Here is a 26297-nt window from a genome sequence, read left to right on the forward strand (position 1 = left end):
GCCGTGTGTCGTCACGCGCGTGCGACGGGGGGGCGGGGGGAACGTGAGGGGCGGGTCACGTGGCAGGCGGGGGGCGGCAGCGGGAGCGCCGTGCCGAGGGCGGGGGGCGGCCGCCGTCTGTCTGTCCGCCCGTCCGTCCGTCCGTCCGTCCGTCCGTCAGACCGCCGCAATGCAGAACGTCATCAACACGGTGAAGGGGAAGGCCCTGGAGGTGGCCGAGTACCTCACGCCCGTACTCAAGGTGCCGGTCCTGCTCTAGAGCCGGGATGGGGAGGAGGGACACCCATGGCCGCCCCCGGCTGCGGCCGCACTTCCCTGCCCGAGCGCCCGGGAGCCGCTCCGCTTCCCGAGAGCTGGCTGTCCGTGCCCTTGTCCGCCGGGCTCGAGACCCGCGGGTCTCGGAGGGCGCGGTGCTGGGCGTGCTGGGCACAGCCATCGGCCCTCATCCCGCACCGGGCCGGAGGGGATGGGGGGAACCCGAGTTGGCGCTCACTGGGACGGGGGAGCATCCACCTGGGAGGGCGGGCCTTTCGAAGAACAGATGTTGCTGTCCCTGCTTCTCAAGGAATGACTTAAATGTGTTCTCGTTTTCTTTTGAAGTTGTGAAACTTTTACCTGGTTGTGTGACCAGAGATTGAAATCCAAACGTACAGACAGGCTTGAGCCTGCTTTCCGGAATTGCTATTTTGGGTAAACTTTTTCAGCTAACATAAAAAACCCCAAACCAAAACAGCAAAATTAGCCACACCTTCGTTATGTGAGCAGATGTTATGTACCACAGCTTATTCCTGTGTCAGAATTACAGTGTTAATATAAGTTTCTGTGCACTAAAGTAGTTGAGAATAGTAGAAATGAGCCATTGCATCCTTGTAAAGGTGGCCAGCACATCTATTATAGTTTCTGTTATTGTATATTTAGGTAGAAACAAATTATGGTTTTCTGCAGTTGTTACACTACATCCCATTCTGTGACTCTTATCTGCAAACAATTTTTTGTGTAAATCCCAACTTTGTATATGATTGCTTAACTTGGCAGCACTTTTTTCACTACTGATTTTGGTACTTCTGCATGTTTTTGAAAAAACACTTTTTTTATGACAACAGTCTCTCTGCCTGTGGCTTTGTGGTTTGACCTTCTATGTGCTTTGCACCCTGCAGCTTACATCTCTGGGCAGACAGCAGTGACAGTCAATTATTAATTGAACTTGTCTTTCCGTGGTATGTGGGGTGCTCTTCTCTGGATAGTGGGCCTTTCTGGAGTTGCCCACCAATGTGAAATATATGGGTTGCGGTGAAGTTGTGACATAGGAAGGTGAGGTGACTTGTTTACCATAGTACAGTTGTTGCACAGCTGGCGTAATAGTGGAGGAAGTCATGTGTCCAGATGGATTGTTGGGAGGAGGCAGGAGTAGAACTCTTCAGAAATGGAAGGTGTTAGTATTATGTGTATATGTTCCCTTTACATGGGGTTGAAATAAGTACTCCAACTTGGTAACTTTTGAAAGAAACTAGACCTGTGTCTCTCACAACCAAAGAATTTACTTAGACGGAAAAATGAACTATTTGCCCTCAGGGAACAGAGGATGGCTATTTTGCATGTTTTCTTTCTGTAATTCCAAAGACACAAGTTTGTGCGTGTTGCCTACTGCTTATGGTTCATTTTGAGGTGAACTAGTAAGTTGTCTCCATTGTCGTATTGCACAATGTGTTATTAAGGATTCTGAGTTTTGTAGCAATTCAAATTACTTTGATTTCAGTCAGCTAGCACGTAATGATGTTATAATGTATGTACAGTGTATGCTGTTTTCCCTATCTTTATCTTTTTCTTAAGTGTATCTTCCTTAGAAATTAGGCAGAAAGGCAGTAATCAGTACGGTATGAAATAGCTGTGCTCCTTTCATTTGCCATAGCACAGGTGATAGCACAGACCAGGGTGAAGGAACAAGAATAACCAAGCTGGGGCTGCTTTTCTTTAATGTTTTCCAGCTGATTGAATAAGGTGACGTTGTGGCTGGAAGCAAGACATTTTCAGTTGCTGCTTTTAGTCTTGATAGCAAAAAAAAATAGGGCAAGAAGTCAGCTATGCCATGGTTGAAATTGTATTATTTTTCAAAAGCCATTTTTGATAGCTGCAATGCTGGGAACAGTAAGATACCTTGGTACTTGAGGCTTTTCTGGAGAAACAATCAGAAGCCAAAACATAATGCACTTATTCTAGATTTGAATATGATAGAAGATGTGTTATCCTTACGCTTCATAAATGCTGCCTTTAATGCCAAAGTACTTCGGTTCTCCATGCAGAATAAGTCTTGTGTCTGCTTGCCATCTATTCTTTCATCCACAAAATCCCCCACTACAATATGCAAAAATCGAAGCTGTTTGCGTGGGGTGCATGATGAGGGCACAGAAATGGGCATTAAAGCAGTCTATTACTATTTAGTCTTTCTATTTAACTTATTCTACCCCAGAGAAGAGCTGGTCTGGTCTTTCATTTAATGACTTTTCTTAACTGCAAAACCCCATACTGATGCATTGCAGTGCTGTTCAGTACCTAGAACTCTGGAGTCCTTGACAGTTAGAGTCACTGATTCCAGCTGATTTTCTGTTTCTTACTGTCAAACATAATACTGAGTGCCAGTCATCTTTTTTTAATTATTGCTATAATTGGCAGTAGCAAAGAATTTTTATTTTGTATAGGTGATCATTTTTTATAATACCTCACATTTTGCAACAAATAATTTTGGGGAGCCTTATTTTCTAATGTAAGCTACCTATCAGCCATGGCAGAGGTTGCTTCCAGGCTGATTCATGGATCTCTGGACAGAACTAGTTGCAAAACAAAAGTGGAGAAGATGTTTGTCCTTCCAGTAAAGTGGAGTGTGTTGATTTGTCAGCAGTTCTCAGATTTTCTAAACTTTTTTTTATTGTAGGAGTCCAAGTTTAAGGAAACTGGAGTAATTACACCTGAAGAAGTAAGTATTTAGAAACTTAAATTTATTTTGAAAGCAATGATGCCTTTTTTTAATGCAAAATGACCATGTTAAACAGATCATGGTTTTGCCAGTTATTGCTTCTTGAAGCAATTTCCAGAAAGTGAAATTTCTAAGTGGCCTTCTTACTCTACAGATGAAGTTGATCAACATTAATTACTCTTGTGATAGCACTAGGCATCTGAATGTGGGACACTTCTTTATTATGCTGTGAAAAGATTGTAAAGAACCTGGGTCTACAGCTCCATTTATCATGGGAGTTCAGGACTGAAGCAGGAATATATTGATTTTTAAAGTCTTTCCTCTGAGGAACTCAAAGGGAACCTTTTACCTTTGGAACAGTTTTTGCTTACTTCTGTTTTGGTTCCTTCCAAAGTTCTATGAAGATCATTACATATATCTGTTCACACCAATCATCCAATGATGATTATTTTTCCCTCTTCTCTATAGGCTGCTTTAGGCTACTTGTATTTTGGATTGCTGCCAAGCAGTTATATTTTTTTAAGAGCTCCAGTGCAAAGAGCAACAAACAGGATGTTTTTCCTGGAATAGTAAGAACACTGAGTGTGTTGTGTTACTTTAATTTCCCCGTTACACTTTTTCTCGTATTAAATTGTTACCGATCTGCAAATACTTTGTCTTTTCAGAGGTCTAATAAAACAATGTCAAGACTGTTAGGTAGAATGAAAGAAAAATTAAACAATGAAAAAATATAAAGATGAGATGGAAAAAAAATGGAACAAATTATGACTGATGCAGATAGATAATGTGGATAGAAGTATTTTTCCTAATATTGGTGCCTGCATTTTTCTGCTGTGTTGCCTGGCAAGCAAACACTTATTCTCTCTCTCTGACACAGAAGTACCACACTGAAAAACAGGCTTAGCAGCATGATGTTCTCCTGTTCTGATAACCATATGTGTGTGTGTATAAATATTCATATATGTTAAACAATAATACACAATATTTATTGTTTATAAACTAGAATAACAGAGAAGGTCTAGACAAATGTTCTACCAATACTTAATCCCTTCTTGATTTATGGGAGAAAAATTTGCAGTAATACTGTAAGAAAAGGCACCTTCTATAGAGTGTAGCAAGAACCACATGTACTACATTAAACACCACCAGGAGTGTGAATAGTCTGTGTTCTGTGTGTCACATTAGATGCTGCTAGGATGAATAAATTGGATCCTTCAAAACAGTAGTCAAGGGAACTGGTTATACAGCAAGATTAAATTTTTGTTAAATTTAGATGAAGCTGGGACATGGATCTGCCGATTGTCCCTTTGACAGTCTTTATATAGTAATGGTTGCTAAAGAAGAATAATGACACTAGGATGTTGTCTTTGAATGAGTTTGGATTTCTTGGGTAATTTTAGCTATCTTTTAGTCTGAGACACTAACTGGTTTATAGATTTTTGCGGGGTTCCTGTGGTTTGCCTTTGAGGATGAATAAATTAACAGTAAGGATAAAGATGAGTCATTAATCACACTCAGCACCTACTCCCTCTTTTCACTTATCTGTGTACTTGATTTGATTTCAAAAAATTCTTGTCTGTCATGAGTTCTTACTAGTTAATACCTCCAAAAGATGACACCTGTTTTAATTATATATGTAAATACAGGGAAATTGTTAAAATCATTCTTTCCAGGACTAGAAATAAGATGTCCTAAAATTGATCTCCTTCTTCCGCTTTGCAGTACTGATTCAAGTATGAGGTAGCATCAGTGCTTGAGAAATAGAAAGTGAAACCAACTAGATAATTTTGCTGCCTAAGATGAAAAAAACATAGATGAAATTTCAAGTGCTGTTCTAGGGCTATGTATCTGTTAGACCCACAAACAACACTGTTTTTTCATATTTAGTAATACATTTCAACACTGGGGTCACAGAGTTCCAATTCCTTGAGCAGAGCATTTTAAATAATTCTGGAGTTTCATTTGTGTTTATCATGTAAGAGATAATGAGTTTTAAAATTTCCGTGTGTGTTGGGAGGGTTTGCTGGGGTTTTTGAAAGAGATTTCAGTTTTGCTAGAGGCTTCTGTTGAAAAATAGGTGAAAAGGAAGCACTTTTGCAGAGATTAAGCCTGTTAATCCATGTGCAGTGCGTGCTGTGGTGTTTCCTGCTGCGCTGATCCGCCTCCCGTTGGAGCTCGCAGTGAGGAAGTGGCTGTGACCCGCTGCAAGCCTGTTATGTCACTGCAGCAGCTTCTGGGCAGCCAGGGAGGGTGGTGGTATAAACTGGCACTTCAAGACAAGAAAGTACCTGTGGCAATAGCTGTGCACCTCATATTCCAAAGTGACTACTTCAAAGCCCACAAAAATCACTTTTCTTAAGTTCAGGCTTGCCTTCCTCAATTTATGTGTACAAAAAACAAGCCCAGAGGGTTGAATGTTGCTGGGTGAGTTTTGTCACACAAGTCTAGTGTGACGTTGCTGGCAAGTTTAACATGACAGTATCACTTTGAAATAGTAATGCAATATTATTAAAGGCTTCATCTTTGATACTAAGAACAAGCAGGGTGAATATTTTTTAAAACTATTTATTCGGAACAAAGTTACCTATAAGATTTTCAGTGTACTAAGTGGTAATCCATTTTTAGTTAACATCAGTGATTAACTAATATAGTGATGGTCATTATATAAAACATAGGCTGTTTCTTCCTTTGTTGCAGTTCTCTGATTGATTCAGTGGATTGATGGTCTCACTTTTCTTACTGCAAAATTGTTTCGAACAGGGAAAGAATTAAACATTTTTTTTACTTAAGCTCTGTGTAGTCTTTGTAAAAGTTTGAATAGTGGCATATAAAAATAATTTCTTTATTACAAAGTAAACAATATTCCTAGGTCCAGAAACTTTTTTGGTTTTTACTAGACTGGAAGGTAGTACCACAGCTTTTGAAACTCTGAATTTGCTATTTGAATTTGCTCAGTAAGCATTTTGGGTGAAGTCGATTTAATCTTTGCGTTTTCGTAGTTAGCTGAGAAATGGGGTTAAAATAAAGCATCAAGCTGATTGAAACGTTTGTTAATTACACAGTTAATTGATCAAAGGAATGTGGATTGTTTCCTTGGGCCATATTTAACAGTAATTTTTTTTCCTGCCTTAACAGTTTGTTGCAGCTGGAGATCACTTAGTTCACCACTGTCCTACTTGGCAATGGTAAGTAAAATTGAAAGAATTGTAAAAAGTTAGCATTCCTACCTGTGCTTTGGTGTGTTTCCATTGGCTTCAGCTATACAGTTGTCTCATTTCAGAGCAGTAAGTGGACGTTTCCAGTAGAACTTTCATGATGGCTCTATATTTAAGTCAGTCAGGGCTTACTAATCGCTGTATAGCAGTAGTTGAGATGAGGATTTGTTTGGGGATTTTTTTGTTTGTTTTTTTAAGGTTTTAGAGGAAATAAGCTGTTACATACTGTGAATGCTTTTAGTGCTTAGCTGCAGTAGCAGCATGTCTCCCCGGGTTTGTCTTGGTGATTGAAAAAGCAAAGGCCATGTGCTACTGAATTGCTAGGAAGTAGTTGTAAATGGTGTACTTTGACAAGCATTTGTTAATTAAATGTGTTCAAGTTGGCCCACAGCAGTTCATTTTGTGCAATTTGGAAATCCTTTCTGTTTCATGTACAGTAAGGATGCAAATAAGGTGCTTCCTCATGTTTTACTGTTGTCTTGCATTATGAAACTAATCTGCTCCTAAATGAGCATTGTCTGTGCAGTTGGTGTCATCAGGGTTTTGGCTCTGTACTGGACCATGACTTGCTGAAGGAAAAAATTGCTATGTTTGAATCTGCCTGCCCTTTTGCCATCTCCTTCAGAGAAAGCATGATGTTGAGTCTGGCAGCAGTTTGGAATGGGCTATTTAGAATGTTAGTCTTATTTCAAAGCAAAAACCACTAAAGGTGAAGGCAAATGCTTGAGTAATGTGGAATTAAGAGTACTTAAGCACTAGTGACTATGGACAGATTTTATATTTATAGAGGTCTATTTTGTGCTTTTCTGAAGTTGCTTTCTTCAGACGTTTGCGCCTTTGTTATTGCTGATCCTAGAAAATTTTATATAGAATAGATAATTCTGTCAGCCCATCTTTGCCTTGCCATCTCAAGGTGAAAGTAGTTTTTGAGGAATAAAATGGTTTTGATCCCAAAACAGTTTAGGGATGGCCAAGCTTTCTAACACCATACCAAATGTTTATAGGGAAGACTAAAGTCATAGCAAACCAATTCTGAGAATAGGTCAAGAGGATTATATAAAATGTTCCTGACACAACCTGAAAATAGAAGGGTTCTTTTGTTTGCAGGTCATCAAATTCTCAAATGGTGCACTTCATTTTACAGGGCTTCAGGAGAAGAGCTAAAAGTCAAAGCTTATCTGCCAACAGACAAACAGTTTTTGGTAACTAAAAATGGTAAGGCTGAAATTTAAATGTAAGTGTTCTTAGAATTGACAGCATGGTTGGCTGTGCTGTCAACTCTACTGATTGTCTGTATTGATAGGGGAAGCAAATACCTCCCACTTTGGATGCTCTGGCTTTGCAATATTAAAGAAGCTTTTCCTGCGCTTCTAAATTTTTTTTCTTAGACCACTTTACAGTAGAGCTTTATATGAGAAATAAAGCTTGCCTTGATGAAGTATAAATGAACTTTAAACATTATAAAAGTCTTTGTCTTTCCTTCAACTCATGTTCAGTTTCTAAAAGGAAAATACGTTTATTTTCCTCTTCCCTTTGGAAACTCAGGCTATTAAAAGAGTTCTCAAAATGTCTTTCATAGTGACACTGATACTTCTAATTCAAGTATGTAATTGATGTCAATATCTTTGTCAATAATAATCATAGATACAATCTTGAATTAATTTTTTTATCAGCTTCACAGTTGTATTTATATAGTACATGTGGTGACTACCTTTTTAATGGATAAGAAGGATAACATCTTGGCAACCATGGGGAAATCCAAAAGATCTTGTGTCAAAATGTGTCAATGCCATTAGATGAACCTTTACTACTAAGAAAGCATGAGGAGATTTTTGCCTGCACAGGGTTGTATTATATGCTTGGATTTTCCTTGCTGGCTTTTGGAGTCTTGCAGTGCACTATCATGTGAAAATTACTACAGTAGTGTTGGACATTTTCCTGGGATGCTCCTGATAGTTCGATGGCCAGTTGATCTGCTTTGTTTCTCTTCCTGCCACTTCTGAGGTTCCTCACTGCTGTGATCCTTCTTCATCACATTCCAAAATAATGTGTTCCCTGCTTCTGGTGTCACATTGGCCTCCCACCGGAGTAAAAGCTGTGGGCTATAGTTGAGACTGGGAGTCATTCTACAGACCTCATTTTGGAAGTCTTTGGATGACTTCACTGTGGCTTTCACACCCCTTTTGTCCCTTTCTGAAAGGTCAAAGAGCAGTTTTCAAATGCTGCACTTCATGCAGCAGATTTGTTTTTCTCCACATCAATAGAAAAGGAAAGAGCATTTTCTACATAGTCCTTGTTTATGCTATTGGAAAATACCTGCTTTGCCTTAATCAGATATTCAGTCTTTCTTTGACTGTTTTCTGAAAACATTATCTAAATCTCTGTTTGAATGGCTCTGTAACTCATATGACAGAAGTTATTCTAAATATCACGTGAATTCTGACCTTCTAAACTTCTATATGTTAAATTATAATTAAACATACTTAATATATTGCATAAATAGCTGATACAATCTTTTAGCAGAATTCTAAAGCCAAATGAGTTTGTAAAACTGATGAAAATCCAGGCAAAGTTGTCTTTAGTTGTTTACCAATGTGAAGAAAACTAACAGGTTTTCTCCAGTTGTTAGCAAATGAGAAGTTAATTCTTTTCTAATCCTTAAGAAATTGGATGAAACAGCTCTAATGCGTAACAGAAAGATGAGCTTTTAAGGCTACTGCAATCATATTTTTATATGAAATAAAATATCTAATACAGCACATCAACATATTTTTCTAAGTTCATACTTTTGCATTTGAAATACAGCCTTAGGATTCCTTAAATAAGGATCTATGAAAAACTGCCACATTTTAGAAGGCCTTGTAGGATAATATCATCCTCCAGTCTGGTTCTATATAAGAATGACTGACTGCATTCTTTTTGTTTTGCCATTTTTTGTAGTGCCGTGCTATAAAAGGTGTAAGCAGATGGAGTACTCAGATGAGCAGGAAGCAATTATAGAAGAAGATGATGGTGATGGGGGATGGGTAGACACTTTTCACAATGCAGGTATTCAAGGTCTTGCTTCAGGCTTTGCATTTGGTAATCTGATTTTCAGTTTCCACTCTCAGAAAGTAAAATCTTTCTTATATACAGATGTCTGTGTACCAATATCTAGTCTGGAGGAGATAAGTTACATTATCAGCTACGCACCTGATTGGTACATGAGGTCTAACTGTGGGGCTGTATGTGCTTGAAACAGGCTCCTTTTCAGAGATGATGGCAATTATTTCAGTATTCTCTTACTAAAGTTCTAGGAAGTTATTTTAAAATATGAGCTGCACAGTGCCTCATTCCTCAGTAAGGAAATCCTATGAAGAAGACGTTAGTTTAAGTTACGGATGCTGTACTGAAACAAAGATGTTAAGTACACAGATTGGTGTGGGAAATGACCTTTTTTTTTTTTACAATAAGCCCTTAAATGAGCTTGTGTTTATAAAGAAGTTTAAAAAATACTGCTTATATGAATCTATCTCACTGGCTTTTCTAGCACAATGTCTTACAATTTTGGTTTTTTCTAATTGGCAATTATATTTGTTTTAGTTTGTTTCTTGATGTTCTATCATGTGTTAATACAATTCTGTCCTTCAAGGATGCTCTCTCCACCATTTCCAAAAGTACTCCTATCAGTTTTTACTTTCTTTGGTGTAATTTTTTTTTGCTGTAATATGGAGAAAGTTCTTTGAATCGTTTGTCAGTGTGGGGACAAAAAGGGTTGGAGATGATGCCTTTTGTTTCTGTAGACATACATATTTCAACATTGGCAAATTTGAATGCATCGCAGTTCATAACCAAATGCCCCCACACCAAAGAAATGATTTGGAATAGCTTTGTCATGTCCTTGAATTAAGTATGCAGTATCTGTCCCTGCTGTGAATAGACTCCTCTGCCAGGTTGTTCTTTTTGGAGTTGACTGGTTTGGGCACCATACTGTACAGCACAGCTGTAACACTGACTAAACCTGGCCAGGTCTCTAAATGCTGTCGAATGAGATAAAATCTGTTTCCACAGCTGAAGTTAGTTAGATAAATGTACTCTGTCAAAGCAGAATCTTGGCATGTGTCCCAAAAGGTACTGTGTGAGAACAGCAGTAAAACTAGAAGGCTAATGGGGAGAAACTCAAGAGTGGACACTACTATGATTTGGGGTGGTTATATGTTCCCTCTTCCTCTCAGCTAAAAGCATTGAGTGCTCTGCTACGTTTTGCTTTGTCATTGCTTTCAAGAAGCTCAGACATACTCATAAATGCCTGCCTTTTTCATGAAGTTGAGTTCCATTATTGTGATGTGAGTGCCTATCCTGAACTCACTTCCATGCAAAAATACCTTAAAATAGAAGTCCAAATTTGCAGAGTTCCATCACAGGCTTTGTAAGGCATGGCACATCTGTGCTGTGGTGCTCTGTGTTACTGATCTGGTTTGCTTAGTGATGTCCAACACTCAGCATGTTACCAATACCAAATGAACAGCTTCTCACATATCAAGGTTGTTGTGAGATGTGACTTGGAAAAATGAGACACTGCTTTCTGAAATCCTTGCAAGCTCTTTCTATGCTATTCTCCAACAAAGAACCAAGCTTTTTCAGCACAAACTTCTTGTTCAATTTACAGGTGTAGTGGGTGCAACAGAAGCAGTTAAGGAGATCACACTAGACAGTAAGGTACTTGTTTCTAAATTTTCCCGTTGCTTTATTACAGGACCTGAAGGTAATAGTAGTTTTACTAGTGGCAATCTAGTACTCCCTGTGAAAGATTAAAATACGCTTTGTCACTAATTGTTTTGCAGATGTACGTTGACCCTCAGAGCCTGTGATTATTCTAAGCATGTGCATCTCCTTATTGCTGTGTTTACTGAGGCATTTGTCTTTTTGAAATGTCTTTAGCCAGTGTGCTCCTGTGCCATGCTTCTATTTTCTAACTGAAAATGAAATTCTGTTTACACTGATACCAGACATTTGTGTTTCAAGGCATTAATGTTGGGAGATCCAGCACGAAGAAATTTTTATATGGAAAAGTAATGTGGGGATGTAAAGTATTCTTTTGTGATCTTCAACTACTGCAAGCAGACTTCTAACACATTTGGTCCAGTTTGACAGGTTTATGCCCTTCAGTTTAGAAGAGTTTTACCTGTTTAAATGTATACATCTTATGAAGTCCTCAGTTTCTGCATGTTTCCGAAAAGTCACTGCAGCAGGAGAAAAACCTGAAACTTAAATCCTCAGGAAGCACTTGAAATGCAAATTCAGCATGTTTCAGAAACGTGGAGAAAGTCACAGAGACACAAAATGCTTTTAAAGATGAGTTGGTAAGGGGAGTTTTGTCTGTGTCCTGTGAGCAGAAGTTTTGGATTCTAAAAATTAGGGGAAAAGAAAATGAGCTGCCCCATGCTACTGCATAATTATAAACAGCTCAAAATGCTATCTATTTCATGAACTGTGAAGTGCAAGTATTTCAAATGACTTGGCTGAATTTAGTAAAAATACTGCTTTTTTACAAGTTAATAACATGAGGGTGGAAGAAACACTGTAAGGAATAACTAAAGTTGATCGCTTTTTCTGCAAAACACAATACTTGCAGAATGTTAATGTGGTTCATAACTGCTGTTGTGTGTTTTGCGTCGGATTTCGTTTCTGTTGTATGTAGAAAACTTGCTTGCAGGTCCAATCCAGGAGGACAACTCTTTCCTGCTGATGTTCTGTTTGACAATGCACTTTGTAACTTAGTTTCTTACTGGTTTTGGTGTTTTGGGTTTTTTAAATGAATAAACAGCCACCTGATGCTTACAATTAGAGGAGCTTCTAACTGTAGTAGTTACTTGGAGTATACTCCTAAAGTCTTCATGAAACCTGTGGAAACTGAGACCTTCACCTTCTGAATTTCATTGGAGTTGTCTTGAATTCTAATGCTGTGCAAGGCCCAAAAATTGACTGTGGGCTTGTGCTGTATTTGTTTCTGTTGGAGTATGTTTTGTTGGAGAATGATGTCAAAATGTGATACCTTTTGTGTCTCTCTAGTGTTTTAAAACAATTACGGAACTGGACAGGGCTCATAGTGTGTATAACTGGGTGACACTTTTAGTCATATGATAGAGTTTTATGTAGTCCCACAAAAAGCAGGGGGTTGGACTCAATCATCCTTATGGATCCCTTGAGGTAATTTATGATACCTGCTGCACAGTTGACTGCGGTTTAGAACTTAATATTTAACTTACGTGTTTAGTCTTAGCTGTTTAGTCATTGCCTTTCGTCTGAGATAGGTGGATCTTTTAACTGTTTTAACACCATGGTCACTTTTCTTTGTTTAGGAATTAAGTCATTCCAGATTGCAAAATCAAAGGAAAACTTCTTAAATTGATTTTTAACGTCATACTAGGACTTTTAAATTAAGATGAGTTAATAAGCAAGTATTTGAGTTCAGTGTAGTCCTTCTTAATATTGCGGAAATGATCTTTCTGGCTCACTGAATGTGTTGGCTGGACTTAACACCTTTAATTTTTTGGGGCTGTTAGGCTGTGTAGGTGCAACAGTCATTAAAGCAGTATTTTCAATTTAACTTCTAAAGGATAATATAAAAATACCAGAGTGTTCAGCATCTTGTGAAGATGATGATGAGGAAGATGAAGGAGAAGCTGCAGACATGGAAGGTATTTCCTTAAGTTGGGTGGGACATATTTTATTTCAGGTCTTTAACTAAAGCAGTACAGTCTAAAACACCACTCATTCTTTGCATGGAATGCGTGCTGAAAAATTTCAGTAGGCATATGCTCTTTATCATCTTCTGTATGGTTTTATTGATGCATGTTTACTCTAACGTGTGCCAAAAACCTCTGTGAATGTTAGTGGTCGGAAAATTGTGTAGCAGAACAGGTCCAAGAAAGTATAAATTAGAGATTTAGCGCAGCTTCCTTGCAGCTTCATACCTACACTTAAACTCAATCTGCCTATACAAAATCACTTAAGTATTGCTCATCACCTACTTACTGTAGGCTTGGTCAAATTTGTGTTAAAAAAGGCATAGTCTGGTTTGGGGATTGGGATTTTATTTTACTTGAATAAAACTTGAGATACATGTAGATTTTTTTAAAGTAGTTCTTTATGAATGACAAATATAATGACTGGCTGCAAGCTGAACACAGAATTTTATGGATCTTCTTTTCAGAGTATGAAGAAAGTGGGCTATTGGAGACAGATGATGTGAGTGAACAGTTCTCTTATCTTGTCTGTTACAATATAAATATAAGCACAAGCAAAGTAAAAATAATGATAACAAATGGCTGAAATAACAAGCTTATGAGTTGTAGGGTTACTGAGCCTGGATTCCTATGGACTTGTCTCCTGCCAACCTACTGCAGTAGTACTGCTTGAACCCTTGGGTCCTCAAAGATTTTGCCCACAGAAATTCTCCTTGGTTTTGCTAATCCTTGTTGCTCTGCTTACACACAACACTCTATTCATGAGAAGCTACAAAATGCAGTGGTGGTTCTTGGGGCTTACACAGGGAGGATGAGTGGCCTGTGGGTTCAGTAGATTGCACCAATCCATCAGAGTTTCATGAGAGAAAACAGAAAGGTCTCATTATTTGCGGTACTATCCTAAGGTCTCCATGAACCTGCATAAACTGAGATCTCTGCCTTCTGAATTTCACTGGAATTGTCTGCTATTTGTGAGAGAAGGTAGGGGGGTGTAACAGTGTAGTTGCTTACTTCCTTAAGAAATAGGACCTTTTTTGAAAAGTAAAAAACCCCACGAAAAATAAAACCAAAAAGTACTTTTTGGGGGAGAAGCTGATACTCCTCATTTAGAAATAAAAACAAACCTTATGTTGGGGGTTTTTATGCCCACTTAAGAGTATTATTTAAGGTTTTACAGTTTTACATAACTACTTAGAATGGGAAAGCAGGGAATCCAAGCAAGGCTGTACTAATATTGTCATTTTTACCTTGAACCAGGCAACACTTGACACAAGACAGATTGTAGAAGCTAACAAAACTAAAGTTGATGTTGGAGGGGAAGATGCTATTCTACAGACTAGAACCTATGACCTCTACATCACTTACGACAAATACTACCAAACTCCAAGGCTCTGGTTATTTGGATATGATGAGGTATAGCTATGCTGGGTTTTTTTCTACTTCTATGGAATTAGACTCACTGTGTCAAATAGGCTATTTTGTTGCTTATTCACAGTAGAAATTTAAAGGGAAAAATGGTGACAATACCATTAAGCAATATAGGCTTGTAGGCAGGACTTTTACAGTACTTGCAGGAAGTTGGAACCATTTCACTAAAAACTGCACATGATAACTGAGCACATTTCAAAGAAAACCACTGGAGTTTTTGTTAGCACTGTAGAACTGGCAATAACAGCAGTGAACTCAGTCAAGTAAGCAGGTACATGTTTTCATCACCTTCAAAAGGAAAGGAATATATGAAAGTTCTTCCCTTTAATCACTGGGTTTCTTGAGTTAAGACTGGGTAGGGCTCACTTCTCAAACCCCTCAGTGGGAATCTGGTTGATTGTCAAATACATCGACTTCACCACTCAGAGGAATATCTCTGCAGTACTACTTCTATTCCATATAAATTTTAACACACTCAGTTCTTCCAGTGTACCTTCAGAACTTTTCTGTTTTAGATGCCTGTAATTTTTGGTGCATCATCTGTTACTGACATTAGAAAGGAGCAAGATTCTTTGTTAGTAATGCTTTTGTTCTCGTGTTCCTTGTTCCTCTATAGCAGCGGCAACCTTTAACAGTAGAGCATATGTATGAAGATATTAGCCAAGATCACGTCAAGAAAACAGTGACCATTGAAAACCATCCTCATCTTCCTCCACCTCCCATGTGCTCAGTGCATCCATGCAGGTAAGTCTTTGTTTCTGGTCTGAATCAGCCTGCATATACAAGGCACTTCACTGCTCTTGTGAAAGATTTTGTTCAGGTTTTCTGGACATATTTCCACAGTTGGCTGTTGTAGTGGTCTGTTAGCTTCTGAGGCAGTATGAAAGGAAGGTATCAGCAGTTCTCTGAGTTTGTTCCAGTGCTCACTGCAGCAACTGTGTTCTGCAGTTAGCACTGTCTTCTCTGATCAGCAGCTTCCCTATGGACTCCAGAAGATGGCAGACTGCTAGAACTTCGTGAAATCAAATTTTATCCTTTCATCTCCTTTTTGGGGAGGGTAGAAGTACAGTGTATATTTCTGGAGCAGTAAAAGCTATTTGAACATGAAATAACAATTTATTTTATGTTAACTACCTTCTGCTCCCCTTTAAATTTTGCACTGATAAATAGAGATCCTGGAATTGCCACACCAAAATACCTGTTGAACACAAGTGCAAAACACACTTGTTTTTTTAGGGTATTTTCTGTTCCATTTTCCGTGTTTCTCACCCAAGATATAGGGATCCCGTAGTTTGACTTGCAGCACAGATATTTTTTCTAGGTCTTTGAGAGGTGCATCTTGTCTTAGATGTAGGCCTAACATCATTTTAGGTGTCTTAGTGATACAGAGCCAGTATCTGAAACAGTGTAACTTCTCAGCTTCTTGACAGTATGAAGTTCTTGGAGATACAAGTTTGGGCTTTTACCTTTTAGGAAAAGATACACTTTGTATGATTGCATATGTTTAAAAAAAAAAGTCAGAGTTCAGATTGCCCCTTTAAGTTTAATTTCCTTTGACTTAAACACTTTGGATATCCATATCACTAGCTGAGTGTCAAATAATCCACTTGTTGCCAAGCTTATGGTAGTTTTCACAGACCTAAAGCATTCTTGCTTCTGGTTTAGAAGTTATTTGTTCTTCTGGTTTAGCATTTTATTTGTTCATCAGTCTTTAGAGAACAGAGCAAGGGAACTTTGCAACAAGTATTTTATGGCTAATTTTGGCCTTATGAGGATATATATTCATGTGCTTTGTAAATCTGTATATCATGTTTCTTCCAGTTCACAGTCCATTAGTCACTGCTTTTCAACAATGTTTGCTTTTGCCAAGTGGTCAGACTTACATATGGACAATATTGAGCAGAGAAGCCATTGTACAACTGGGAAATAACTTTTTCCCCTCTAGTTGTCAAGTAGAAAGTTTTGGAGTTGTAAAGTTTATTGTTGGTCTTTAAATCATCAGGTTTAAGTCTGCACTGACATGAAAATGTCAGTCTTGGTGTTCAAGAGTAATACAAGAAGCATAACTGGGACAACTGTAAAGCAAATAAAGAATAGGACAGAAAACAACATAAGGCCTCTGTTAATCTATGGGACCACCCACATGTTGAATGCTGCAGTACAGCTCTGATCATCTGTTCTGTAGTCTGAGGTGAAGGTAGACTAAAACTGGAAAAGATATGGTAAGTTGTCTGGGATAACTGAAGTTACAAAGCTCTTTCCCATAAGAAATGCTTGAATAATCTGTGACCCTTTATCTTGGGAAAAGGTGAGCAGGGAGTTATGGTGTAAGTGACCTTCACTATGAATGACACAGAAGGTGAAGTAATAGGATTTAAGTTTTCTTCCGATAGTGAAACTGGCGGCATTGAATGCTATTCTGCTGGTGTGTTCAAAGCCAGGAAGAATTAATTTCTGTATGCACCACCTAACTAAACTATTTATTTAAGCAATATTATGTTAATGAAATAAAAATTTGTCGAGGTTGTTAAAAGTGTAATTATTAGAAGGATTCAGAATAAGAAAGTTCCTGAGTAATTTCCAGCTGGAAATTAGTAGTGCTTTGGACAGAGCATTTATTAGGTGCTTGTTGCCTCTTTATTGAGCATGTAGTATAAGATAGGAAGCAGAACCAGATAGACCTTTTGTTTGATTAAGTAAGGTGTTCTTGTACCTCGTATGAACATACCAGTCTTTATCTCAACCTATTAGTGACTTTGACTGTCTCACTGTTTGCTGTCTGAAGGGTTTTGGACAAAAAATGGATGCAGCTTTTTTGTGCAACTAGTGTTTTTGAAGGAGTGTCAAGTGGGATGAATGTAGGAGGGCTTAACAGACTGACTGGGGAGAAGATTAATAGGAGAAAAGGAGGAAAAAAATCCTGAAGCCAAAATTTAATTTGCTTTTTGTTTGCTGGAAGCATTGCTAGTAAATCGTTTGGAAGAAGCTCCTGTTGATGCAGATTAGGAGGGCACTCTCAGAACAAAGATGCAGAGATCTTTGGGCATGACAGCCCTCACTGACTAGGTAGAACTGTGGGTTTTATATTGGGCTGTGGCTGCAATGTGATCTGTTTAGCTGTAGTTATTGCTCTGCAGAGGTGTTAGCAGTGTACTGCCAGTCTGGGAATCTGGGTTGAGTCTCTTCACGGGTGAGAGCTCTCTGGTCATGTTTTCACTTCTTACTCTTCACCAGTGAAGTGCCAGTTCCTTTGTTATGTAATCCACATTTATACTTGAAGGAATGGTTTACATCATGAGACTTGTTTCAGTTTTAAACATGAAAGAGATGATTGATAGTGGAGTGAGACAGGTTTGCTGCTAGCCTTAAATGTGGGAAACTGTAGCCCTTCTCAAAAAGTGATCTCGTGGATCTGCAACCACTTAACGCTGGAAAGAGTTTAAGAGGTAGTGTCGAGACTGAAGAAAGAGGCTAACAGCATGTATTAAATGGAGGTTTTAAGTATGTTTTCTTACACTCCAAGGTGAGCTATTCTGTTTTTTCAATTTGGTAAGGCTAACAGCTAAGAAGGTCTGAGCTTCTCAGTAAAAACTAATAGCCAAACTGTTGCTTTGTCTTTAATTCAGCTGCGAACTACCAGTGTTTAGTTATGTCTGCTGCTGTTGCTTCCCATGATGTTACAAGAATTGTGTAATGTAGGATATGTGTAGGATATATGTTTTTCTTGTGACGTGAGTATCCTCATGTCAGGCATCAGAGAAAGGAAGGAAATGGCAGTCGGATGCCACTGTCAGCTGCTTGAGATTGTTTCTATTTTGAGTAGTCAGTGAAAATTGTTCATCTTACAGCTCTTCTGTAAGTTGTAGTTCTTGTCAGCATTTTTATGGTACTGGAAGGAACCTAGTCAACTTCCTCATTAATTGCTGTAAACTGCTTTAATCATGATTCTCAGCTTTTTCTGTGGGTGTTATGAAGGGACTATCAAACAAGTTAACTACTAAACACATTTACAATTAAATTGTACTTGCTTGCACTGATGCCAAGGGCTCATTTTTCTCCATTTCAGAATAAGTAGTGATGGGCTTCTGAATTCTTTTTGCTTCTAATGTACTCTAAATATCTGCAGGGAAAGATTTCTAGATAGCAGGATATTTATGCTTACATTTCTTCAAAAGTTATTTCTTTCCATTGTAGCATATACATATATTTTATGTTCATTCCGCCAAGTTTTCTTACAGAAGGAAACTGAAAACAGGAAAGAAATTTTACATGGTTTCTAAAGCACCTGCAAAACTTTTCATGAGGAAGTGTGTGACAGCAAGAATGACCATTCTGTGGCCATTATAGAATTCCAGGTACCTGAGTAGTTCTTAGAAAAGAACAAATGTCATTAAGATGTACGAAGTTGAGCCAGTATGCTGTTAGAGACTTCTAATAGCTGCATGGTGACCTGTATTCTGTGCCAGTAAAAAAAATAGTCCACAGTTATGCATAAGGTCAAAACTTAAGTTTTGGCAGTGGCCAGGCTCCTACAGAGAAGCATCTGGCCTTGGCACCTGAAATGGCATGTGTTCCACAGGGCATCGTGGGGATCCAGAATTGGAATCAGCTCTGAGGGTTAGTTGGTTTGCAAAGACCAACAGTAAATGACAAATGCTGACCTTTAGTGTTTCCCCAGACGTGCATGTTCCTGTTTACAATGTGTCTTGGTAACTTTGCAACAGCTTCCTTCCTTGTTTGCAGTCACTGGCACCATGATTAGCTGTGGGAGTAACTACTAAATGCCAGTTGCTGCTCAGCTATTTAGATTGACGTACTGCTATCAAAGCATGGTCAGAAAGTTATGCAAACTCTGCTTCCTACTCATCCTTGTTCTCAGTTGGCACTTTGGTTATTTTGGGGTGAGTATTCTAAACTACTGCTGCTCACTAACCTGCAGTGCTGTGTAGATGGATGCCCATAGCCCTGTATGATGTCACTGGTGAAGATTTACCTGCAGAATCATGTATTTAAAACAAGGTTGAAGTATAGATAAAAGTAAGATTAGTTATACAGCCTGGGAGTTTGTGTTAAACATATATAAATAAAACATAAACTAACATACAGTAGTTCTCTGCTCTGACTTGGTATGATCTTCATCCCTTAGTTTATGGGATGGAAGAACTGCCTTGAACACAAGAACATTACTTCCAAATTTTAACTGGTAATTAAAAAATTTGAAGACTTTATCATTAGGGGTATTCAAAACTAGAGCAGACAAGGTCCTGGGTGATCTGTTCTAGTTGACTGCTCATTGAGCAAAGAGGGTTAGACTAGATGATGACCAGTCTCTTCCAGCCCTGGTTATTCTGTAATTTTGTCTTGCATTCCCAGGATTTGCTTTGTACACAAATATTGTATGGTTCGTAGTAGGTCGGGGATGTCACTGATGAGAATGTAAAAACTCAGTGACCTGAGGAAATGTTTATCCTTCCCTGTAGTGCTTTATAATAACAGAGTTACAAGAGAGAAGAAACTAGCTTAGAAACTGTTGATTTGCCATGGAACTCAAGTTAGCACCAGAGAAAGTTTCCATACTCTAAACCAGTCCTAGAGCAATAGTTCTGAATTTATGCAGAGTTGGTTTAACCTGCCTTTCCTAGGAAATCATGAATAGTTTTAGTGTTTTAAACCTCTTCAAGCTTTACAAGTTTGAGTGCAGCAGAGGCAGCTAAAAATGTTACAGCAGTTTTTAGACATCATCTTCAGGGGAGCATCTGGGGACTTCTGGCTGCTGGTCAGTATTACCTTCTGGGGACTTACCTGGGGGCTTTACTGGCATTTAGCAATTAAAAGTCACATTGGTGTCGAGCAGTATGCATTCACTCTCATTATGGCTCTCAGTCTGCATTGTAGCATACAACATATTTTGCTTTCCTTGTGAATGTAAGGAGCTGTTAAATAATGTTACATTCATCACTTAGTGTTAATTTTCAGTTACTGTTGCTGGTTTACTTTCTCAGTGAGCTGAAAATTTCCTCTTGCTGCTTCTGAAGCTAATAGTCCAAAATTATTTACTGTGCACAAAACCTAACCTTGCTGATGGAGGAGTTGCCTCTTCCTTAAAATATTTTTTTTCTGATCTGTTTTTCAGGCATGCAGAAGTCATGAAGAAAATAATAGAGACTGTTGCAGAAGGTGGGGGAGAACTTGGAGTTCACATGTATCCTTTTTCATTATTACATGGATTCTTGGAGACTTCTTGCACTGTAAGGGCTGTTACCTCAAGGTTCATAAACTGGCATACAATTATGTGTGAAAGCAGTGAACAGCTGCTTGGGGTAGCACTTGCTGGAGTTCTGGGAGGAGCTCCTTTGTGCAAACAGACTCCATTAAGTTACTGGAAAAACATGAGGTGGTGTATGGCAGGAACAATGGGGAAAGCAGGTAGGTTTGAAGGGACAGGATTGAGCCCTTGTTTATAGGATTGGGAAGGAGGTAGCTGTGAGTATGAAACAGAGATGCCAGTGTAAGAGGGTGAGATTGGAGGTTCACAGACCTCCATCCAGAGTGTAATCACTGCTTAGTAGAGCAGTTTTGTATTAGATTTTAATCTGAAATTCATTTCTGAAAGATGTAGAAGTCCTGCGATTCTCTATTCTGCATGTGAGCAGTATCTTGGTAAAACAACCTTGCTGACAAAAAGCAATGAAAATCACTGAAACCATTCTGAGCATCACTATCAAATGCCTCACAATCAGAATTTTCTTTTAGGGAGCTGACTGATCTTAGTTATGCTTTGTAGCAATTGATACTGTGCTTTCTGACTGGAGCGACCTCCACGTTAGAAGTAAGTGTGTCCTTTCAAAATAGTGTTCTTTGCTGTTATAAGGCAAGTAAGGAGGAATTACTGGGCAGCTAAAGGTCCTGAATCAGTAAAATTCTCGTTTACTGTATGAGTTGAGACTTGCTCAATTTGTACAACAAGCAACTGGAACTGAACTGGAAAATAACTTCTCTGTTCAAATCTCCTAGTCCTCAATAGTTGCAAGTAGCTTATTTTATTACTTTTTTTGTTATTACCTAACAAATTGGGGCATTTTTAACATGGGATTTCTTTACTCATTTTCATGGATCTTTTGTTTGTGAAGAAATAGTCCATGAGACTGATATGTCAAAACAGTAGGGTTTACTTATATCCAGTACCAATGTAACTTAATAGTCAGTTGAAAGTAGTGATTTCTGTTAATTTTTCCATTCCCTGTCTTCCTCTTTCCCACATGGACAGACACTTCAGATTATAATTGTTCAATATACTCCAGACTGCAAATTCAGGGCCAACATGTGTTTGATGGTGATAGATGCAAGGGAGCTCTTCTCTGCAAGGCAGACTGCTCTGGTTGGTAAAGCTAATCTCTGTACTTTCCCTCGTGAACAGGAAGGAGCTCTTTCAAAGGATGGTTCAGAATAGGAACTGATTTCTTTTTCTGAGCCACTGAAACACTGAGGAGAGGAGCCTGCTCTCCCTGCGACTACAGGAAGGTAGCTAGGGATTAGCCTTGCTGGGTAAAATTCACCTTGGCATTGTTAATAACTAATATTAAGAATGTAAATGGGGTTGCTAATGTTTGTGTGGTGTCTGCAGGATTTATTGAAAACAACTTCTGTTTCCCTGCATTATCTTAAACCAGGAAGGTCTATTTTTGGTCAAGCATTCAATGTCATTACCAGAATTCTGGAATATTAATCTCCCAGTCTCTTAACTCTAAAGTAGCTAGGTGTTATTTTCCTATTAGCAACAAATACTGTTAAGCAGACCATTGAATGTGACTTCTGCTTTGTTTTGCAGGTTTTCTAGCTGTTGTACATGTTCCTTAATAAGAAACTCAGGTACCTTCTTATTTTCTTGAAATTTGTACAGGCGGTCATTCCAACGATAGAATACGACTACACAAGGCACTTTACGATGTAACTAAAATAAGAGATGTGTTCCTCTAATTATCAAATCCTTTTTTAAATAACCCATCCATGTGACTTATACAATATTATACGCAATTTCTGTAACTAATCTTTTATCAACTTGATGCATTAAAATAAAATGTTCCATTACCAGCCTTTTTAATAAAAATCTGTGTGTAATATAAATAAATCACTTTCATTCCAGTACAGATGCTGCACTAAGAGGTGGGATTTTTTTTTTCTCCATAATTCCTTTAGTTTCCTTCCATCAGATTATTTTGTGTATGTTAGAAACTGAAATCTACTTTTGTAGCAGAAGCCTAATAGTTTTGGATTTTTTGCTGATTCTTGAAAATGTGAATTTTTTTTTTTTCTCCTCCCATTTAAATTCACTTCAGAACTTTGTGGGGTATTTTTTCCAGCTATGAATGGTTGTATTTCCTCTAGCTGGAGGAAGATTTTGAAAGATGAAAAAAATAAGTGATTGTCTTGTTAGGAAAGTTTGACTACATCCTAAGTAACTGTAACTAACCAATCTTGAAAGGTGATTTATATTTGAGCAAGACTAGAGATGGAATATTTGGGGAGACAAAAGAGGAATATTGGGTATGTAGTCTGTCTTGCAATAAAGAGCAGTCTTATTGACGAAATTACAGCTTGAGGGTAAAGGGAAAAGATTGCTATGGCAGAGCAAGGTTCAATCTTGATTATTTGTCTGCTTCAACTACACTAATTGCCAGTCTAATAGTATGGTTTCTTCTCTGGGGTGAACATACACAGAGTTGTTTGTATATTCAGATATTGCAGAGGCATCCAGGCTTTAGCAGCTCCTTTCTGCCCTGTAAAATGTAAGGATTTTATTAATGAATATTGGAGGAATCATCTCTCCCTCTCCCTCTCTCTCTATATATATATTTGTGCATATATTTATAGTCATTACATTCACTTAAACTGGGTTTCAGGAGAGCACCTTTGTCTCTCAAACATCCATCTTGCATTCTGCAAGGTAATCAGAAGTTGGGTGTCTGCAATGAACTGAATTTACTCTTGGGTAGGAGGGTTGGTCCCTGTCCTGGCACAGCTGGTCCCTGCTTTGGCTGTCCTCTGTTCCATGCTCTTACTCACATGGGAACATGTAATCAGGTTCTGTGTTCTGTGCTTAAATTGACTTTCCTCTTGATATCTGTTTTCATTTCCTCTTTTTTGGACTTAAGCAAGTAAGATACTTAAGACACTCATGATACTTAAGTATCTTAAGCAATGTCTGTGTAAGTGAAGAGTAATGCTGGCTGAAACCTGTTAAAAACTTAACCACACCCACTGAGTCATGCCATAGGAATTTTCCTATGAGACTAATCTCAAAGATGTTTTGGGCTTTCTGGTAACGAAGGAAGCAGCTGTCCTCCACCCAATAAATAGGGGGGTTTGGAGGGGGGCAAAGAGTATGACTTAAAATAACCAATAGTGATGTATTTATCTTTCCCTTGCTGGGTCAGAATCTTTTGAAACAGCCTTCTCTGTAAAAGGGGTCTGTTCTCCTCCTTTAGGAAGGTGACTTAGTTTCACAAGTCTCCAGTAAGTTAAGTTACAAAATACTACATTCTTCCTTGTCAGGCTGTTGATGAAAGCAAGTGGCATGATTTATTTTCTTAAGTGTAAACCAAAAAAAGGTCCTTTTCTCTGACCCTACCAGAAAAAGAGGCACAGCAAAACTGAAGAGAACTTGCCAATGGCTTCCATCATCACCATGATATTAAATGCCATATGGCATTTTTAGCACAGCAATGTCTGGTGTCACAAAAGCCAATCCTCAGTGACTAATACATGGTGCTCTGCTTGGCTGCTTATCAAAGTGGCTGTACCTGCAAGCAAATTTGACCTGGGTACACTTGCAGCAGTTGTACTGTACCTTAATCCTCCTATTCCTTTGGGATTAATGTTTAAAATTCCTGATAGAACCAAAGATTGCTGCTGTAGGAACTACTATAAACATGCAAACATGGTAACCTCAGTTAAAGCTTCTGTCAAATCCTACATGATCATTAATTATCTGAACTTTGTCTCTACATCAGAAGAGCTGCTGAGAAGTTCTGCTCTGCTCCCTTTCCTACTACACACCCTACAGTTCTTGTGGCTCTTTGCTTGACTTCTTTTTCTTGATCTTGACTTCGAGGACATTCTCATTTACAGGTGCTGCATGAGGTGAAGGTGTGGGTGAAATTTTGATTTTACTGAATCTAAAAATTACGCACAGTGAATGAGTTATGATGCAAAAGGAATAAATAACCTCACAGAGATGTAAAATAATGACCATTACAGCCTATTGTCAAACTTCAGATATCTAGTCTTCAATTTACATGAAATGCAAAAATGATATAATAATAATAAAAAATTTTAAAATACCAATAAATACTTGCTTCCAATAAAAAGTAAATTTGGAAAATAAGAAAACACTAACTGTGGTAAGTGCAGTTCTGTATTTAGTATTTTGAAAGTCTAATCAAAGCCTAAGCTACAAGTAATGAAGGATGGAAATAGTGTTAAACAAACAGGGCAATTTCAACTTTGTCCTTCTCTGGCTGCATTTTTAGGTGTGGGAAAGTAGAGTTTGTTTAACCAGCTTGCTAAGAAACAGCCTGAGCCATTGCTAGAGAACTAGAATGCTTTGAATTTGTCTGTGTTGTGTAGGCTGTAGGGAGAGTTATAATTTAGGGTCTTACTGTGTTCAAAGTTTACTGATTTCATGTTTCTTTCTGAAACATACCCATCTGCTTGTCTAGTGGGAAATAGCCTTTTATGCCAGTAACTTGCAAGATCTGTTTTAAGTCTACTGTTTGAAGGAAAAAAAAAAAAACCAAAACAGATACCCAGATGTAGAAAATTCAACCTTATAAAAGAAGAAAAATTTAATTCATCCAGAATATCATACTTATTGTTGGGAGTAGGTGTGTACAACTTGAGAAGAGGTTCCCTCTTTTTTGATAGTCCAGTTTCAGTTGCAACAAGGATTTATGACTAAAAAAAAATGCAAATCATCCTAGTTGCAAACTCTTGCACTGATATCCTTACTGTTGTTCTCTACAGAAAGAAATTTAAGGTGAATATGCTGCTAGACTGATTTAACATGAGGCCAGCTGCTCCCATGGTGCATATCAGTTGTAAGCCTGGGCAAATACAGAAATCTCTTAGTAAAGAAGACAAACTAGAACAGAGAACACAAACAGTAGGAGCAAAATTCTTTGTTGGGTCAAACGGAATTTTTCCGGGCAAAAATTAAACACATAGGGGGAAAAAAGTGGGCTTTATTTGAGTCAGTCCAAAATTTTAAGTCAGACATCATGAATGCATTTTTTGATGAGAGGAAGCTTGTCTATCCTCATATGGTCCTTAAAATGATTTTTTTTCAAACCACAAGCCAGTGGTTTTAGACAAATTCATTGAAACACTGAAATTAGGTTTCACAGTATTTAGAAAACAAACATATTTCTTTTTTTTCTATAATTTCACTGAATTCAGCATCTCTGTACAAATAGTTTTGGGTCCTGCTGAATAATTGTTTTTGGCAAACATCGACTGGAGAAACACCCAATTCTAACAAGGGACATTTGCTTTTCTGCTAAGAAAAAATACAGGTTTAAAACATGTGACTGTATTTAGGTTTAAATCAACGTGATTATCTGTCTTCTGAAGCACTTCTGAAGTGCCAGGGCAAACTGAAATGCCCTTCAACATTCTTACTGCCTTTTAGTTTGTTCATGACCACAGAAGTCGCACAGCCTGCCTTCTCTTACCAGTGTACACAATGTGTTCTTGTTTGGGCTGTCATCAAAACACATACATCTTCTTTTGTGTAACTTGTTCTCTGAAAGAAAGCCTCAGTTTCTCTGCCATCTTTTCTTTTTGCCTGCTCATATTTTTTTTTTTTGGCGTAGCACGTCTGCTTTCGGTTCCTAAACTGAGCAGTTTCACAGGTTAATCTTTCTTGGCTTTAGTGCCCACTTGCAGAAGTGAAGATAT

At 38.3% G+C, this 26297-nt stretch overlaps 1 protein-coding gene across 1 annotated transcript; it reads left to right on the top strand.

Moving 5' to 3' along the window:
* Positions 1-58: 58 nt before the first annotated feature.
* ATG3 (autophagy related 3) lies at positions 59-25120 on the top strand. The gene is made up of 12 exons (XM_032098589.1): positions 59-241; positions 2930-2971; positions 6107-6156; positions 7331-7401; positions 9127-9234; positions 10835-10884; positions 12785-12866; positions 13382-13416; positions 14172-14327; positions 14959-15086; positions 20476-20544; positions 22212-25120. The coding sequence occupies exons 1-12, from the start codon at positions 170-172 to the stop codon at positions 22291-22293; spliced, it is 945 nt and encodes a 314-aa protein (XP_031954480.1). The 5' UTR covers positions 59-169; the 3' UTR covers positions 22294-25120.
* The last annotated feature ends 1177 nt before the right edge of the window (positions 25121-26297 follow it).

The sequence above is a fragment of the Corvus moneduloides genome, chromosome 2 (assembly GCF_009650955.1).
Source record: "Corvus moneduloides isolate bCorMon1 chromosome 2, bCorMon1.pri, whole genome shotgun sequence".
NCBI classification, from domain to species: Eukaryota; Metazoa; Chordata; class Aves; order Passeriformes; family Corvidae; genus Corvus; species Corvus moneduloides.